General features: G+C 40.7%; 1 protein-coding gene across 5 annotated transcripts; it reads left to right on the plus strand.

Moving 5' to 3' along the window:
* Positions 1-354: 354 nt before the first annotated feature.
* LOC125709178 (neurturin-like) lies at positions 355-15,374 on the plus strand. Of its 5 annotated transcripts, XM_048977363.1 has the most exons (4): positions 355-533; positions 936-1,171; positions 9,641-9,792; positions 12,835-15,374. In XM_048977363.1, exons 2-4 carry the CDS (start codon positions 1,026-1,028, stop codon positions 13,266-13,268), a joined length of 732 nt encoding a protein of 243 aa, XP_048833320.1. In that variant the 5' UTR covers positions 355-533; positions 936-1,025; the 3' UTR covers positions 13,269-15,374. The 5 variants fall into 5 exon arrangements, 2 of the variants coding, with proteins under 2 accessions (XP_048833320.1, XP_048833321.1); XM_048977364.1 differs by lacking the exon at positions 355-533 and having other exon boundaries at positions 1,032-1,171; positions 9,537-9,792; XR_007382640.1 differs by lacking the exons at positions 355-533; positions 9,641-9,792; positions 12,835-15,374 and adding an exon at positions 6,514-6,531 and having other exon boundaries at positions 1,063-6,226.
* The last annotated feature ends 1,265 nt before the right edge of the window (positions 15,375-16,639 follow it).

The raw sequence follows: 16,639 nt of genomic DNA on the forward strand, positions 1-16,639 counted from the left end.
CCAACTGGTCCACGTTTTTGCTCCCTCCCAACTCCTGGTAGAGCAAAATCGTGAACTGTCTGTGGGTCCCAGCGGACCGGATTGGGGAACACTGCAATAGGGCATAACTGCAGCAGACCATGCGCTGAAGCAGCAGGAGCTGGGCACCTCCCCGGCCAGTTCAAGAGACAGGCGCAGGCAAGCAACCACTTTGTCTGTTTCTCCCAGACCTGCCAGATCCAGTGTTGGCTCATTAGCATATTAGCAGCAACCTGACGCTTCCATTGGGCATCTCACGCACACGCCCTCACATGGCACCGCCCCCTCCACTGACACCACTCCTCAACAGCTCATCCTACCTAGAGTGCAGCAAGCTGAAGCTGAGCACTCAGCTGGGAGGAAAGCTCAGCACTGGAGGAAAGTACCTTTGAGAAGTAACTGTGTGATTTGCTGACGGGCACCTAATGCCCTGGATCTGACGGAAGCCCAGAGCGAAAGGAACTGGCAGAAATTGGAGGATGACAACATGACGGTTTTCAGTACTTTCTCAAGACGTAAGTGAAAACATAATTTTGGTGGACATATCATAGCGATGAATCAGTGAATTAATCAGTTCCGATGATGCTCCAATGTAGAAAAAAAAGGACACTTACTGTAAATTTAAAACAATCGGGGCGTGATGATGACAGGCATTTGAACCCAGATACTCAATAAGATTTTCTTCTGCATATCGTACATTTTGATGAGTTGCTCATTTAAAACTTCTTCATTTTTTGAAATATCAGCCTTTCACAATAGTGATTTTAGATTAAATACAACATATGCTTGGCTTCACAAAACAATATTTTGATTTTGATATATTTTTAACCTCAAAAAAGCTTATAATCATTAACCAATGGATCGGTGACCCCAACAAGCAAAATGGAAATTTCTGGTTATTTTTCCAAAACTGAAAGCCCTTGGAAGAATGAATCTGGTCCTGAGACCCTAAGGTGCAGAAGAGTTTGAGATTTGCCGTCGTCCCTGGGGGCTTCGCCGGGCCCTTGATGTACGCATGGTCGGACACCCAGGTACCACACTCCAGCTTTTCTGCATCCTTCTGCTCCTCGTGCCGGAATGTCTGCACGGCTCTGATCTGGAGGTCAGCTGAAGTGGAAAACGTGCAGGCGAGTCTGGATAAGCCCAGCCACCGGTAAGGACACATCCTTTTTTTGCCATTATAAGCTGGGACAAGATGATAATCTTGTGATGAAAACTAAATTCAACACAGCATCCTTTAGGACTAATACAGTAATATCTGCGTCTCCGAAAAAAGTACATGTGTTTCATTTCATACTCAAATTCCTTAATTCAATATATAATTTAGTCTCAAGGTTTAATTGAAACTGGATACATGTGGCTTGTCCACAATTTATAATATTAAAGTGAACCTTCAAGATAGATGTATAAGATGATCTCTGAACTAAGCCTCTGGCCATAACACCTATTTGTTTTGTTCTGGCGTATCTGTTTTGCGTATAAATAATGAACATAGAGGGTGAACATTAATGAAAAGTTTAGTGAAACTTGTAAAGCGAAGTGGCTGTGAAGTATAGGGTTAAACCTGCTGTCTAATCAGTCTTTCAGCTGCGTTAACCTGGGTGAGAATCTGATTTCAGCGGCTCAGCAAAGGTTACTGCTGATTAAAGAGGGGGGGGGGGGAAATCAAGGTTTATCCCCCGCGAATTCTCTGTGCCGCAATTAGGTGGCATCAGAAGCATAACGGATTTATCGTACATCTACAAACCTATTGCGTAAAATGAACGTGGAAAATATGTTTTTGCGCTGTATGGCGTGTAATGCAGGAAAAAGCAGTGTACCATCAATATACCGGCATGAATCCGGCTATTAGAGTGACAGTATCTGTAGATATATTTTTAAAAAAGGAAAATATGTTTGCAGGAGTGTAACTGAGTTTCTCGATCGTTTAAAACATCAGTAAAACAGTGTTCAACGATTTACTGATGTGTTGATTCTACAGTAAACAGAAGTAACAGTACAGGTTTGTGCTTCACAAATGAATGTTCCAGGGAAAATACTTGGCCTGGCTTTCTTTTTTGCTTTTATTACTTGGATAGAGAATTGTATATATATTACATATTATTATTATTATTATTATTATTGATAGTAAAAGCATTCTGAAAAGTAAATCCTGACAGGGGAGTCAATTTCAAGCCAAATATATGTAATGTTATCATCCTTACAGATTAATGTATTTAAAAAAAAACACTCACCAAAAATTCATACATATTAAATTCCTGAAATCCGATCCTGAACACCAACAATTACATTTGCAATCTCAGTCTGCAGTGTCAGTAATGTAAGTTAATATTAGGTTTGTGCTTGATTTTGTTTAATTTTAACATGACAATTGGCACTTGAATGGGCTGTTACATCAGCCGTAGCTCATTCACCGGCAGCGTTTCTCCTGCCAGCCATGGAGGCAGAGATTTCTGGCAGCAGCCTGCTCCTTTGAAAAGTGATCCAAAGTGGCGGCTTTATTAAATCACAGATCAAGTAAGAGGAGACATTCTTCCACCATTTCTACGAACGGAACCTGTCCGCCCGCGCAACAATGATTTCAATTACACCACTGACAATGATAGTAGCATGAGTTACCATGGTTAAAGGTGTTTGCTGTTACAAACACAGGTATGTCATTACACATCTGGTGTGCAATGGACTGGTATAATTCCTGTATTTTGCTTTTGGGTGCCTGTTTGTTCTATATTCTGTAATTATTTTACAGTATGTAACGTATATATTTTGACATTATTTTAGATTTACTGATCTAAAAGTATAACAAATAGTTAAACATATATAAAACATAGGAACATATTTAAAACATATAGAAGGTTAAAAATATTAATATTTTATAGCTATAAATAGTTTACCCCTACCATTAATGCAGGTGACAAGCAAAATGTATGAAGAAAATGAGCCAAAACACTTATCTGCGCCTATAGCATTTTAAGATAGACCTAATTACTCTGTTGATGTGTAACAATGCTACATAGTTCACAGAGACCCAAAGATGGAACCTTGTGAAATTGAACTAGAACTAGGAATGTTTTAGAATGTATCACATTTTTTATTCCATAAAATACTACACAAGATACTCAAGAAATATTCTACTCTAATAAACAGCTGATGATCAACTGAAGATCAACTTAACTGCGGAGTTGGAGAGTTCGGGTCCCGAAAGCACTAATCCAGAACAAGGTTTTGTTCCAACTAACCCGCTGAAGACTCTATACTCAACTGGCTGGTTGAACCAAAACCTTGCTCTGGATTTGTACTTTCTGGATGTGAACTTTCCACCTCTGCTAAACTGTCATATGGCTGCGTATCCACAACATAAACTTTCACGAATGCATGTGTGTTAATATCAGTTAGACATCTTAGGGGCATGTAAACACCACGTTTATCCCGCCACACAGCCAGAGGCAGCATTGTCTGTGATCTCAGCGCACTTCACTTTTGGCATGGACTGTATGGTATGCAGGAGCTGGGCGCTGGGCTCAGCTAATTCGCTGCACTTAGGATACGAGTTGGCTGATAAGACTGAAGACAATGGTGCTCTATTTGTAAAGATACACGCACGACCAAGGCGAAAGTACGTGCACATTCCGATGGTTTGGCCATGTTGCATCCAGTGGAAGTTCTTTTCTACTTTGTTTGTTTTTAAAGTCTGCCTGGAAAGGATATATACCCAGCAAAAAATAAGAGAAGATATATAACAAAAGACACAAAAACCACAATGATGTTCCCCCTCAAAGACAAGGCAGTGTGACATTAAGTTAAATAAATTTTATCTTGTATTTTAATGTAATACCCTCATACCTAGACCACTCTGTCTTGCTGGAGGAAATGTACTGCCAACAGCAAGACACAATTAACAGTGTTAATTGTTTAATCAGTAAAAACAATAGCAAAAAAAAAAGATTTCATGCAACTATCAAAATTAACTGCTGATCCTGGTCAGTGTGGTGGTGGTGGGGGGGGATGCCAGTCTATCATAGGGCAACGGGCTGGGGTACTCCATGGATGGGATGCCAGTTTATCACAGGGCACGGGGCTGGGGAACACCCTGGGCAGGATGCCTATCCATCACTACAAAACAGATCTTATCAGGTTAATAATTATATGAAAAAGCAAGTATGGATAATTTAGCTAGAATTTTCATGTTTCCCAGTCTAATTTTTCATTATGCAGTAGAGTACAAAAGTCTTAGGCACTCCTAGGAAATGTTTAAAGTGGTTTATCTGAGTAGTAAGAGTGTATTTGCTCAGAATACACAATTTTACATTAGAACATATGCAAGTTAAGAGTAACACAACAGAAACTAACAAGTATTTGTTCTGTTCTCCAAAAAGTGACTGATTCCTAGTTGGACGGCTAGATGAACACCACTTCAGGTCCCAAACTTCTCAGGGGCACCCCAGCCATTACATGTGTTGGTTACATTTCACGTCCAGCTCAATTAATTAATTAATTTAATTATTTATGAGGTATTGATTAGTCATATGAAGTGGGGTAGCGATCGGGCCAAACAAATGTACAGGTGTATTGGATGGTTACTGTAATTACTGGGGTGACTTTAGCAGAGGTTTGGAATCAGCCAGGCTGGCTATAGTTTTACACCAACATGAAGATCATTTGAACATCATTTTCTTTCACTGCCTAAGACTATTGCAAACTCCTGTTTGTCCAGTGAAGAGAAGGGTGTAACCCTTTTAAGAGACCTTTAGCCGCATGTCTAGAATGTTCCACCTTGTGCCATTTGCTTCTTGGCATAGTCTTGCACTGCGTGAATCACTGGACGGAGAAAGGATAACATAGTAATAAAGATACATCTGACATCTGCAAATCTTACCTCTACACAGAAATGTCAGTCAAGGTTAAGATTTGCTAGGAATGACTAGCTGGATAATAAAGTTTTTCTTTTGATATTCTTACATGTTTTGCAAAACATGTCTTAACTGAAACATTAGTTAACATCTTATTTAACACAACTGACACCTGACTGCATTTACTGTTGGTGGATAGTGCTGTGTAATGATCACTCATTTGGTAAAAAGGGTAACTCAGGAAAAATGATGGAGTGGACATTCGTTTCAGTTGAAATGTCCAAACAGTTAATTCAAAAGAAAACACGGAAGCAGCATGGTGAAAAGCGACAGGGGCCTACGGAGTTACCCACTGTGCCCTAGCAGACAGACAGGGGCCTACGGAGTTACCCACTGTGCCCTAGCAGACAGACAGGGGCCTACGGAGTTACCCACTGTGCCCTAGCAGACAGACAGGGGCCTACGGAGTTACCCACTGTGCCCTAGCAGACAGACAGGTGCCGACAGAGTTACCCACTGTGCCCTAGCAGACAGACAGGTGCCGACAGAGTTACCCACTGTGCCCTAGCAGACAGACAGGGGCCTACGGAGTTACCCACTGTGCCCTAGCAGACAGACAGGGGCCTACGGAGTTACCCACTGTGCCCTAGCAGACAGACAGGGGCCTACGGAGTTACCCACTGTGCCCAAGCAGACAGACAGGGGCCTACGGAGTTACCCACTGTACCCTAGCAGACAGACAGGTGCCGACGGAGTTACCCACTGTGCCCTAGCAGACAGACAGGTGCCGACAGAGTTACCCACTGTGCCCTAGCAGACAGACAGGGGCCTACGGAGTTACCCACTGTGCCCTAGCAGACAGACAGGTGCCGACGGAGTTACCCACTATGCCCTAGCAGACAGACAGGGGCCTACGGAGTTACCCACTGTGCCCTAGCAGACAGAGAGGTGCCGACGGAGTTACCCACTATGCCCTAGCAGACAGACAGGGGCCTACGGAGTTACCCACTGTGCCCTAGCAGACAGACAGGTGCCGACAGAGTTACCCACTATGCCCTAGCAGACAGACAGGGGCCTACGGAGTTACCCACTGTGCCCTAGCAGACAGACAGGTGCCGACGGAGTTACCCACTATGCCCTAGCAGACAGACAGGGGCCTACGGAGTTACCCACTGTGCCCTAGCAGACAGACAGGTGCCGACAGAGTTACCCACTATGCCCTAGCAGACAGACAGGGGCCTACGGAGTTACCCACTGTGCCCTAGCAGACAGACAGGTGCCGACAGAGTTACCCACTATGCCCTAGCAGACAGACAGGGGCCTACAGAGTTACCCACTGTGCCCTAGCAGACAGACAGGTGCCGACGGAGTTACCCACTGTGCCCTAGCAGACAGACAGGGGCCTACGGAGTTACCCACTGTGCCCTAGCAGACAGACAGGTGCCGACGGAGTTACCCACTGTGCCCTAGCAGACAGACAGGGGCCTACGGTGTTACCCACTGTGCCCTAGCAGACAGACAGGTGCCGACAGAGTTACCCACTATGCCCTAGCAGACAGACAGGGGCCTACGGAGTTACCCACTGTGCCCTAGCAGACAGACAGGGGCCTACGGTGTTACCCACTGTGCCCTAGCAGACAGACAGGTGCCGACAGAGTTACCCACTATGCCCTAGCAGACAGACAGGGGCCTACGGAGTTACCCACTGTGCCCTAGCAGACAGACAGGTGCCGACGGAGTTACCCACTGTGCCCTAGCAGACAGACATGCTCACCATTCTCTGAGGTGACAGATCCGGGATACACAAAGGTAGGTTTTGATTTACTGGTCGTATTGCAGTGTCTAAATGTCTAAATCTGGTCTAAACCTGCTTTTTAACAAGTGGACCTCAACATGTCCCTGGGGATTTTTGAAAACGCCAACCTTACATATGCAGGCAAAAATTACTGAAGTAGAACAAAACACAAATAAGCATAATATGAGATTTTTTTAAGTAACACTATTACAGTAATTCCCCTGACAGCCCCTGAAATCAGCATTGATTAGGCTGTTCTGTGAGGCAGGCAGTTTCGCCCTTGTCCAGTGAGATCCTTGAACTGGGAAACTGTAATGGACTGGTCTGTGCCACAGCAGTGAAGACTGTACAGGGCGCAAGCGACCTTTCACCTCAGGAATTACCCTCCCGGGGATGTTCGCGGTATTTACCCAGACCTGAAATGTTAATGACATCCAGAGAGGTGCTGCCCGCCCTGCTCAGGCCCTCAGGCAGGCCGTGCTGCTCAGCCCCTGCCAGCTGTCATTAAGTAAGAGATTAACTCTCACTCACTAACACCAGAAACTGACAGAGCTGTTTGTTTCATGGGAGTCAGTCGTCAGGGTGGTAAAAAACAAAACAAAAAAAAAAACACCCAAGACTGTGTTAGAAAAATAAACAAAGAAGCAATAAGCAGTAGGGTGTCAAGAAAGAGAAAAAGGAACTGAAAGTTAAAGAAGGGCAGCCGGTTGTTTCCTGCCTGAGAGCAGTGTCTGGGTGGCCTTTGCATTTAGTCACACAGGAAATAAACATCCCAAACCCAGGAAAGAGAATCTTCAGTCCAGTAGACAATGATTGAAGGTTAGCTTTTAGCAAATGCCCCCCCCCCCCCCATGTGACCACGTGACGGATATAAATAGGGAGGTATTAGCAAAATCCCAGCAGCAAAGAATATGGCGAATGTGTTTACTGTCCTGTATCGTGTGAAGAATTAGCATAACGTATTCAATGCCACTCAGCCATTGTGCCTTAAATGGCTGAAGGCATTCCTGTATTCCGAAGGCATTCCTGTATTCCGAAGGCATTCCTGTATTCCGAAGGCATTCCTGTATTCATTGGATTACTGTCTTTGCATACTTATTGGATATATTTTTGCTTAATATCACTGCATTGTCATAAACTTTACCGTTTCTTTATTTGCAAAAGGAGGGAATATTTCATTTGAGGTGAATCACTTAAATTAATATGAATGTATCTTTGAGAAGAAACGTATAAATTAATCACTTTAGTTTAGCTCTTCATGTTACTAAACATAATCCTCTCTTTGTTCAGTTAAGCAGAATAATAGCTGCGGTTGTCCTCCAAAAAAACTGTGATTTGGCAAGAATATTGTGGGACATGTACCTTTCATTACAATATGTTTGCCGTACAATATTGAGCTAACAGTTTAGCACAGAGATTGTTGAACACTTAAATATATACTGATCACTTTACCTGCCATTTCTTTCACAAACCCTTTTCTTCATATTTCTGAACTTCTTAATGGATGTCAGAAATCAAATGTCAGTGTTTATGATGATGGACAGGCCACTCTGGTCCATAAACATCATCCACATTGGTCAGCTTTCAGAACTTCCATTTCAAGTAATCAAACTGTCTGCATTAAGATCAGTTGTCTTTGAAATTCCGGAACATTATAATCTGAAACATGTGTCATGGCGAACCAAGTATTTTTTTATTACTGTTAGGTCCAGACACATGCTTTACATACTCTCTAAATACTCACCAGAGATCCTTTTTAGAAGATGCTATGGAATATGGAAATATTTCAAACTTAAAGGTTCAGTTTTGCTCCTTGAGGTTGAAAGTGGAGCAGGAACAATAAATCAGCCGATTCCCTCTTTGCTTTGAGATGTTTGACACCATCCCATGAAACAACATGGATTTATTGAAATTTAAATTTAAGTGGCGGAGACGCTCACCACTCACTGTTTGATGTATGTTTTTGAAATGCTAATGAGACAGGTTGAGTCTTGGTTGCCAGAGATAGAATTTGCAGTGCTTAATGCTTGGGCAGATTTTGTACCTGAAAAATTATAACCGTCTTTTGGAGACGTACCAGTGCACAGAAGGACTGTCTGTTATGTAGGTCATGAACTAAACTGTGCTTCTTTAGGCATTCAGTCCGATAGCATGAAGAATGTCTACAATGGGATAGTGAGCATAGCAACAATGCATCTTTAAAGTTATCACATATCTCCAAACAATTAATGCAATTTTATGTATCAGACAAGTGAAATGTTTAATGATAATTTTGCCTAAATGTTTCCTGAAGGTAACCCGCTTCAGAATCTGAATAGAAATGACACATTTCACTTTTTTATGAAGCTGAAGTGGGTGTTTAACATCTGCACCAAAAACGCGGTCAGACCTCGCACTGAAACCTCAGGGAGAGGATAAACTGGTTGAAATAAATCTTCCCCTGGAATGAGGGATCAAGAGAAGACGATACTACTGATATGTTTTTCATCTGTGTGTCGGCTGAAGGCCAACAGAGAACTTCTCGGTGTATCGTTTTGGCTTTCGCTGGTTTCATACACTCCCCGGAACACAAAACAAATCAAAACAGAACAAAAGCATGTGTCAAAATAACCAAGTAGGAAAATGCAAGGGACAAGCAAACCAACACGTGTAACAGTTCAAGCCTTTGTAGTTTGCAGACCAGCTTTGGAATGTCTTCCAGCAAAACAAAGAAATAGCAGGGTGAGAACACTTACGGTAATATATTTGGGATTAAACAGCAGTTTATCATCAAGTATATTTGCAGCAGATGACTAATACTTTTACAATAACTCATAACTGATGGTTTGATTACCTGTGTGTCTAACTGTTTAAAACTTCATCTTTTTTTGCAGAGCTTCAATGCTCCTTCTCAGTTTAAGATGAAGTTATGGACGTGCACCGCCACCACTTTGATCTTCTGTACCGCAGCACTCTTCCTCTTCCTCTTCCTCACTAGAGCCTGGCTCCATCCAGAGCCGCAGGCTCCGCAGTCTGTCACTTTGGGCCCGTCGTCGCCATCTTCATCCTCAGGTTCCGCACCCCCCATGATGGACAGACATAGGCGCACGAGGAGAAGTACAGACACCTTCAGTTCCCTCCTCAAGGAATGTAAGAGGAAACATGAATCTTTATTCCTTACATGGTATTTATAACCCTTTTGACGTAAGATAAGCCACTGAATTAAGGATGGATGGATGGATGGATGGCTGGCTCAGAATATGTACGAGGTTCTGTTTCACCCACACTACTACATTTACTTCAGTACTTTTGAGATTTACTGTATTGGAGTTGCCATGGTTAACATGGCAACTGGGAAAAAACACCTGAAGGAAATTTTTCTGCAAGTGAGAGTGAAAAACTCCAAGAGACCTCCATAAAAATGTAACTCAATAAGGAACATACGTGTACAAGAATGCTGCTGATAATTACGACAATAAGCAGTGAAACCGGACAGGCAGGTCAGCCAGAAACTGATAGTCGAATGTCGTAATCACAGTCACATTCAGCGCTATAAGAAGTGATTTATCAGCTCTGACCAGCTGACCAATCAGACCAAGCCCCACCCCCAGAACCCCATTGCACTCAGGCGTCACTCAAGCAAATTTACTGGGGTTCAACCAACACATCTTAAATATTTCATACATATGAGAATCATATTATTTAGCAAAAGGCAGGGTAAGGGGTGGATTCCTTTGTGGGGCTGGCTGCCCTCTGTAGCAGGTCCCATATGTGAAACGGCCTTCATCTCAGAAAGTCACACATCCATGGAAGAACCATGGAAAATGAAAAACAACAATGAAAAAAAAACTGTTACATAGAGTGTCTTGGAAATGTTATTATCCTGGAAAATTCCCAGATCAGAGACGAATCACTAGTTGCTATTACTTCCTGTACGAAAATGATGAAATAATGTCGTATTCGCTAGCAGTGTGCAGAGCTTACACCGCTGCTGTGCTGTGCAGATGCGGGGCGACAGGTTGTGATCTGATTGGCTCTTCGGTGAGCCTCTGTAGTCAGGTGACAGCTTTGGAGGGAAGCAAGTTCATTATCTCCACGTTTGAGTCCATTGGTTACCTATTTGTGTTTTGTATAAATGCACACCCTGTACTTAGTAGTTATAAAAGCTGGACAGATGGATTGTTTTGTGTCAGTTTTGAATTGTTTTATTTCTATTCCTCTATATTACTTTTAATGCATAGTTATATATATCCCAGGCAGTGAAGGTCTAACGCGACATGCAGTGTCATTTCATACACATTCTGGGGATTCTGACACTCGTTACCAATTCATTACCTTGTGACTGATCACCAGCAGATCCACACACTCTAAAGGGTTTACAGAATCATGCAATTTTAGGCATCATACCTGAAATCCAAGAAAAAGAATGTTCATCATTTTAATGCAACTATTAATAGCCCATTCCTAGTCCAGCCAGACAAGAACATCTTCAATGTTCTTTGAAGGCAGAAACTTAATTTCTTAGGTAGAAATGTTTTCAGCGACAGTGTAAGGCCAACAAAAAATACCTACATGTTTGTTCATAGTAAAGCCATTATGCATTCCTGCATATTTTGAGTGAAATGATTTTGTGAAGTGAGTGAGAAGCATGGAAACACCCTTTTCCTCAGGGCTACTGAAAAGGATCAGACCGTTTACACAGACTGTAGTGTTTAAAACAAAGCTTGTTTACTGACAAGAACCCAGCTACATATCACTTGGAATGGCCTGTCTAGTTTGACTTGCTTGGTACATTATTAAATCAGTTTTAAAAATGTAGCATAACATATGTATCCTACTTGTTGCCAAGTGTTTTATAAAAGTTACTCTCAAAGGCCTCTTAAATCTGACCTTCCCAGAGCAGGACAGGGTGGATTGATTGCTCAACATAATGTTGATAAAGACACAAAGCACAGCTCAGGAAAATAAATATCTTAATTAATGATACAGCTTGCAAGATCCTTTCTTTGTATTTTGTCACATGACACCTGTCAGGGTGAACCAAGATGGGATTTAATAGATCGGGTCAGGGCCTAAATTAGCTAATCTTCAGTCAGGTAATCTTACAAAACTACTAGTAGACAGTGAAGTGAGCTTTGGAGTGAAACCTGTTTGATCTAGTATCAGGACTCTCAGAACAGCACTGTCAGGCAAACAAGTCACACCTGAAATCAAACCAGGTCTTTCTCTGTGATTATTGTTGTATGTTGTCTTATTAAAACGGCTGAATAGATATGCATTACACTGCTTCAAAATGACATTTGAACACTCAAGAATGTTTGCCTTTGGTGATTTTCAACAATGCCACCTTCCTCACCTATATCATATTAAACATGTATCTCTGAAATCCTTTAAGTGTCAGAAACAACAAACTTTCAGAAAACACATAAAACAGATTATTTCCTCAACCTTAAAAACTCTCCCTTCAATTTCCTTTATAGGACATGCTGACTCACATTTAGGTAACTAGTCAAGGTTTTCACCATATTCAGCGAAATGTATTGTGTTAGAACACGCCTTTGTCAAACAGGCTGGTTTGCATTGTATTAATATAAGTTTTAGCTGTTGAATTTTTTTTATCAGCATTGTAAAATTATACAATACCAATTTTAATGGTGTATCAAGTAAACTTAGCAGGTTCCAACATCAGAAATAGTCACATTCCATAGAGAGAGAGTAACTAAAAATCCTTTCCCATCATCCACTTCCTGAAGTTAATTTAGTCCTGCCAACATTATAAATCTTTAGGTGGCTACAAGACATATCCTGGCATTGTCTTGCATTAGGTGCCGACTATTGAAATGGTCAAGAGGTCTGAGTTTCCCAAGGAGAATGTCTGTTCGACATATAAGGATTGTCCAAGAGAACATTTCCTTAATGGCAAATAAATCAAAATCCTGTGACTGCTAAAAATAGTAGCAAAGATTCATGAAGTGGCAGAGTGTTATTTTAAATGTCTAGCAATATTTAAATGAAATAAAACCATCCACAAAATGCAAGTGGATTCGTGCAAAGCTATGGGAAAATGTTTGACTAGTATTATCTATTCATTAAGATGCCCTTAGGGAAGTTGCTCTGGCATCCAAAAACAGCAGAAACCCGATTTGTCGATTTGCACCGACTGCTCTAAGCACTTTCCTCTCACTTTCTCAGTCATCCACCTGTTACAGAGCTTCACGGAAGGTGAGCTAAAACAAATAATTGGGACCTTCGTGGAGAGGAGGGCCAGGAGAGACCTTTGGGGACCTGACAAGAAGAGGAGGAGCAAAGGGACTAAAGGCAGAGTGAAGGCGTGCTCGCTGAGGCATGTGGAGGTCACCGTGAGCGACCTGGGTCTGGGCTATGTCAGCGACGAAACCTTTCCCTTCAAGTACTGCAGCGGAGGGTGCAGCACGCACAGACGCAACTATGACATCACGCTGAAGCACATAAAGAATGCAGGCCTTCTCAAGGCAGCGAACAGCGGCAAGGCCCGGTACAAACCCTGCTGCCGACCTACGGGTTACGACGACTTTTCTTTCCTGGACAACAATAACAAATATCACACTATTCCCAATGTGTCAGCCAGCCAGTGCAGCTGTGTGTAGCATTTTTTATATATGACAAAAATGCGAGAAGTAGATCTCTGGTATTGCCTTTCATGGAATAACTTCCTACTAGTACTGTACACTTATCTTTTTACATAAAAATATTTGGCTGGCAGAATGAAGTTGACTGGATGTGAACTCATATCATATGCGTTTTTATTTTGGCTGAATGCTTCATTTGCAGCCTTTGGTTTCTCAGTTTGAAAATCTACCTCAATGTCACCGAAAACTCATAATCAAAACTCGCCTACCATCACTTTCGCTAGCTTCTGAAAACAGGAATAAAGGTGTTATGGGGTAAAATTACAATTGTTACATCACTATGATCCACCATTTTTGTTTGGAACATTGAAAACCTTTGTAAATACTATTTGAAAGATCGAGAAGAGAGATTTCTTTTTTTCATAATAAGGTTTTAATTGTTGTTTGTCTTATCCTGAAAGTATTGCCAAATCACAGTCGTATTGCTATCCTGCAATATTCATGTTATTATAATATTCCAAGCTGATGCAATCCAAAGTTCCAAAAATCAGCTGTTCCTGACACCTGGTTTTTCCGAGTGTTCTGTTCATACAGTCGATGACATCTCCACTTACTGCAAAAAGTGTGCAGAAGAGCGTCAACCAGAAGAAGTAAAACGAATCATGAAAATATATAAACCTGTGACTGTAATAATCACATGTAGATGCACTATTCGCTTGCTCGTGAAATAATTTTCAAGGCTAGCCCATCATGGAATGTCCCTTGTGGTTTTTGGGAATCTAGGAAGACCAACTTCATGATATCCAGTAGAAAAATGTATTCAATCAATGTACTAATATGAAACAAACAAGATGACACAACCTTGTTTGATGAGAATATTTAGACTGATATTGGTTAAATGCATTGATATTACATTGTAAGTGTGACTGCTGAATGTGCTTCAAAGAAGTGACTGTATTTAAATTTAGCAACAGTAAATCACGGCATTCCTGTTAATCCTGTAATACTCTACTTCATACCTGTCTCATTGAAAAATGTTATACTTAAGCAGGATACAATTGACTTAACAAAATTAACAAACCAAACTATTTATAATTGTTATCAACAAAACACTGGAAATGAGTTTTCACATTTTAAATTAAATAAAATAAAATTTTAAATATTTTAAACTGTTGCTTAATGTTATGTGAAATGACATGTACGAAGCTAATATAAAGTTAACGTGTCCTCTAATAATGTCCAATAGCTGATCATTTTATTTAGTTGTGGATGAAAAACAAATACTTAGAGCAGGAGAATGTACTGAATCAGAGACAGTGAGGGGCCCCTTAAGTTAAGGCATCTCAAAAAATTAGAGCAATAAGACAGTTAAAGATGAAGGTAGGTCAAAAGCCAAGATATGCTGGACTGGAGGGACACCGAAGGAGTTTATTCTGTCGATAAGTGTAAGGTGTCAGAGGCTATATAATTATCATTTAGGTGCAAGCATTCAGCTATAAGTGATACAAAGGAATCGTTTGCAAAATGGCACGGAAGTGAATTTAACCATTATTCATAATTTACATGGTGCCGTGCTGTTATTCCATAATTCTTGCTGTAAAATTTATCGTGAAACAAACAAATGCAAGGGCAGCTGTAATGGCTGATAGTCAGTCTAAAGTCACATTTCCATAATCACAAAGATATCTGTCTCAATATATATCACATTCTTTTTAAAAAAAAAAAACAAAAAAACACTCAAATCAGTGATTTAGAAAAAATGCATTGCTGATTTTAATCGGTTTAGGATGTCGATTTAGATTTTTGAATATACAGAATAATACCTCAGTCAATCTTATTAAAATACTATTTTCTGCTTCTTCTTCTGGTAAACAGTAAACCACAGACAACATTGCTGGACTATGTCGTTCACCAACTGCTGTAAAGTTGATGCAATGCATCTATCTGTATTATATATAATCTGTATTTATTGGAAAGTAAGTTATGTTTTATTTATTTACATAGTATCTTCAAAGAGCAAAACGTTTTATTTATTGAACTACTGGTGCCAAAGTGAACTTTACATGTATTATGCTCAATTATATTCAGTGCTGACTATTGAATAAACTCAAACAACTTTAATAAGTTACAGTCGCAATTTCCTTCTCTGCCACAGTTCATATACACATCACAAAATTTTATATGCTTATGTTTTGATTGTTAATATTATAAAATTGATAACTGAGAAACATGGATTGTGGGAAGTCTTGACTTTCCTTTTTTTCCTTAAAAGACGAGCGTAAATATTTACTTTAGCTGTAGATAGTACATTTACTCAGGCTGTGAATTTTCCATAATTGAAAAGTAATTAAACAAACTATTTAAGCTGCATAACTGATTTTATAAAGATTAGTGTGGGGGGCTTTAAAAATGTTCTGCAATGCAAACCTCTATTCCAATGTATGGCAGTCTTTAAAAATCATTCTGAAATATATTTCCCTGATTCTACTTTATATATATCTTAGCAAGAAATCTATTCAAATGAGGTGGAGCATTGTTACATATAGCAGTCATAAAACTGAGTGTTGCGATGTTTTTGCTAGCAGCAACAACATGAATAACAAAGAAATGCTTACCCAACTGGGGAGACAATCGATATATGAAATTGGGATTCAAGTAACCCTGCCTTGTGCCCATTGCTTCCAGGATAGGCTCCGGACCTCCCGCGACCCAGTAGGATAAGCGTTTTGGAAAATGGATGGATGGATGGATGGATTCAAGTAACACAGTCGAAGAATTTTGGTCTTTTTTACAGAAACGTTACACAATGTGTAATTAAATATTCACGTTTACAGGGCTGACGTAACGAATGGCTTACATGGAAGGATGCTATTTGGTTATACACCCCGAGCTGTAAAAAGTTGTACTTTTCACATAACATGAAGCAGATGTTTAATTTTGAAATATTCTGCGGTCATGTTCATTTGTCTTTTTGACAACTTTTCCCCTTTTAATAAAGAGAAAAATTAGCGTTTTGACATTTTTTCTGGCACTTAAAAGCAGCTAAAAATACTCACACTCATTTCTCCACTGGACCCACATTTTAAACTAACCATTTCTACGTAACAAAACAACAATAAACTTTACAGAAATGTAGGACAACCTCAGCCCTGGGTTTGAGTCACAGCCCTGGTCGTGCATGGACTTGGTATGTTTTCACCATGTTATGTGGGTTGCTTCAAGTACAAATAGCTAAACACGCATTTCTGAATTGCCCATTTTGTGTGTGTGTGTGTGTGTGTGTGTGTGTGTGTGAGAGAGAGAGAGAGAGAGAGAATGCACACAAATGCTGTTGTGGCTGATCATTTTCAGGAGAAATGGATGCAATCTTGGAGAGAACTTGCAGATTG

The sequence above is a fragment of the Brienomyrus brachyistius genome, chromosome 15 (genome assembly GCF_023856365.1).
Source record: "Brienomyrus brachyistius isolate T26 chromosome 15, BBRACH_0.4, whole genome shotgun sequence".
NCBI lineage: Eukaryota > Metazoa > Chordata > Actinopteri > Osteoglossiformes > Mormyridae > Brienomyrus > Brienomyrus brachyistius.

What these genes read in the sequence shown, in the direction of transcription:
- LOC125709178 (XM_048977363.1), top strand. Translation starts at nt 1,026, where the DNA reads ATGTACGCATGGTCGGACACCCAGGTACCACACTCCAGCTTTTCTGCA. An exon ending in CTGGATAAGCCCAGCCACCG is followed by an intron (nt 1,172 to 9,640) that starts GTAAGGACACAT and finishes CTTCCTCACTAG; the next exon opens with AGCCTGGCTCCATCCAGAGC. An exon ending in CAGTTCCCTCCTCAAGGAAT is followed by an intron (nt 9,793 to 12,834) that starts GTAAGAGGAAAC and finishes TCACTTTCTCAG; the next exon opens with TCATCCACCTGTTACAGAGC.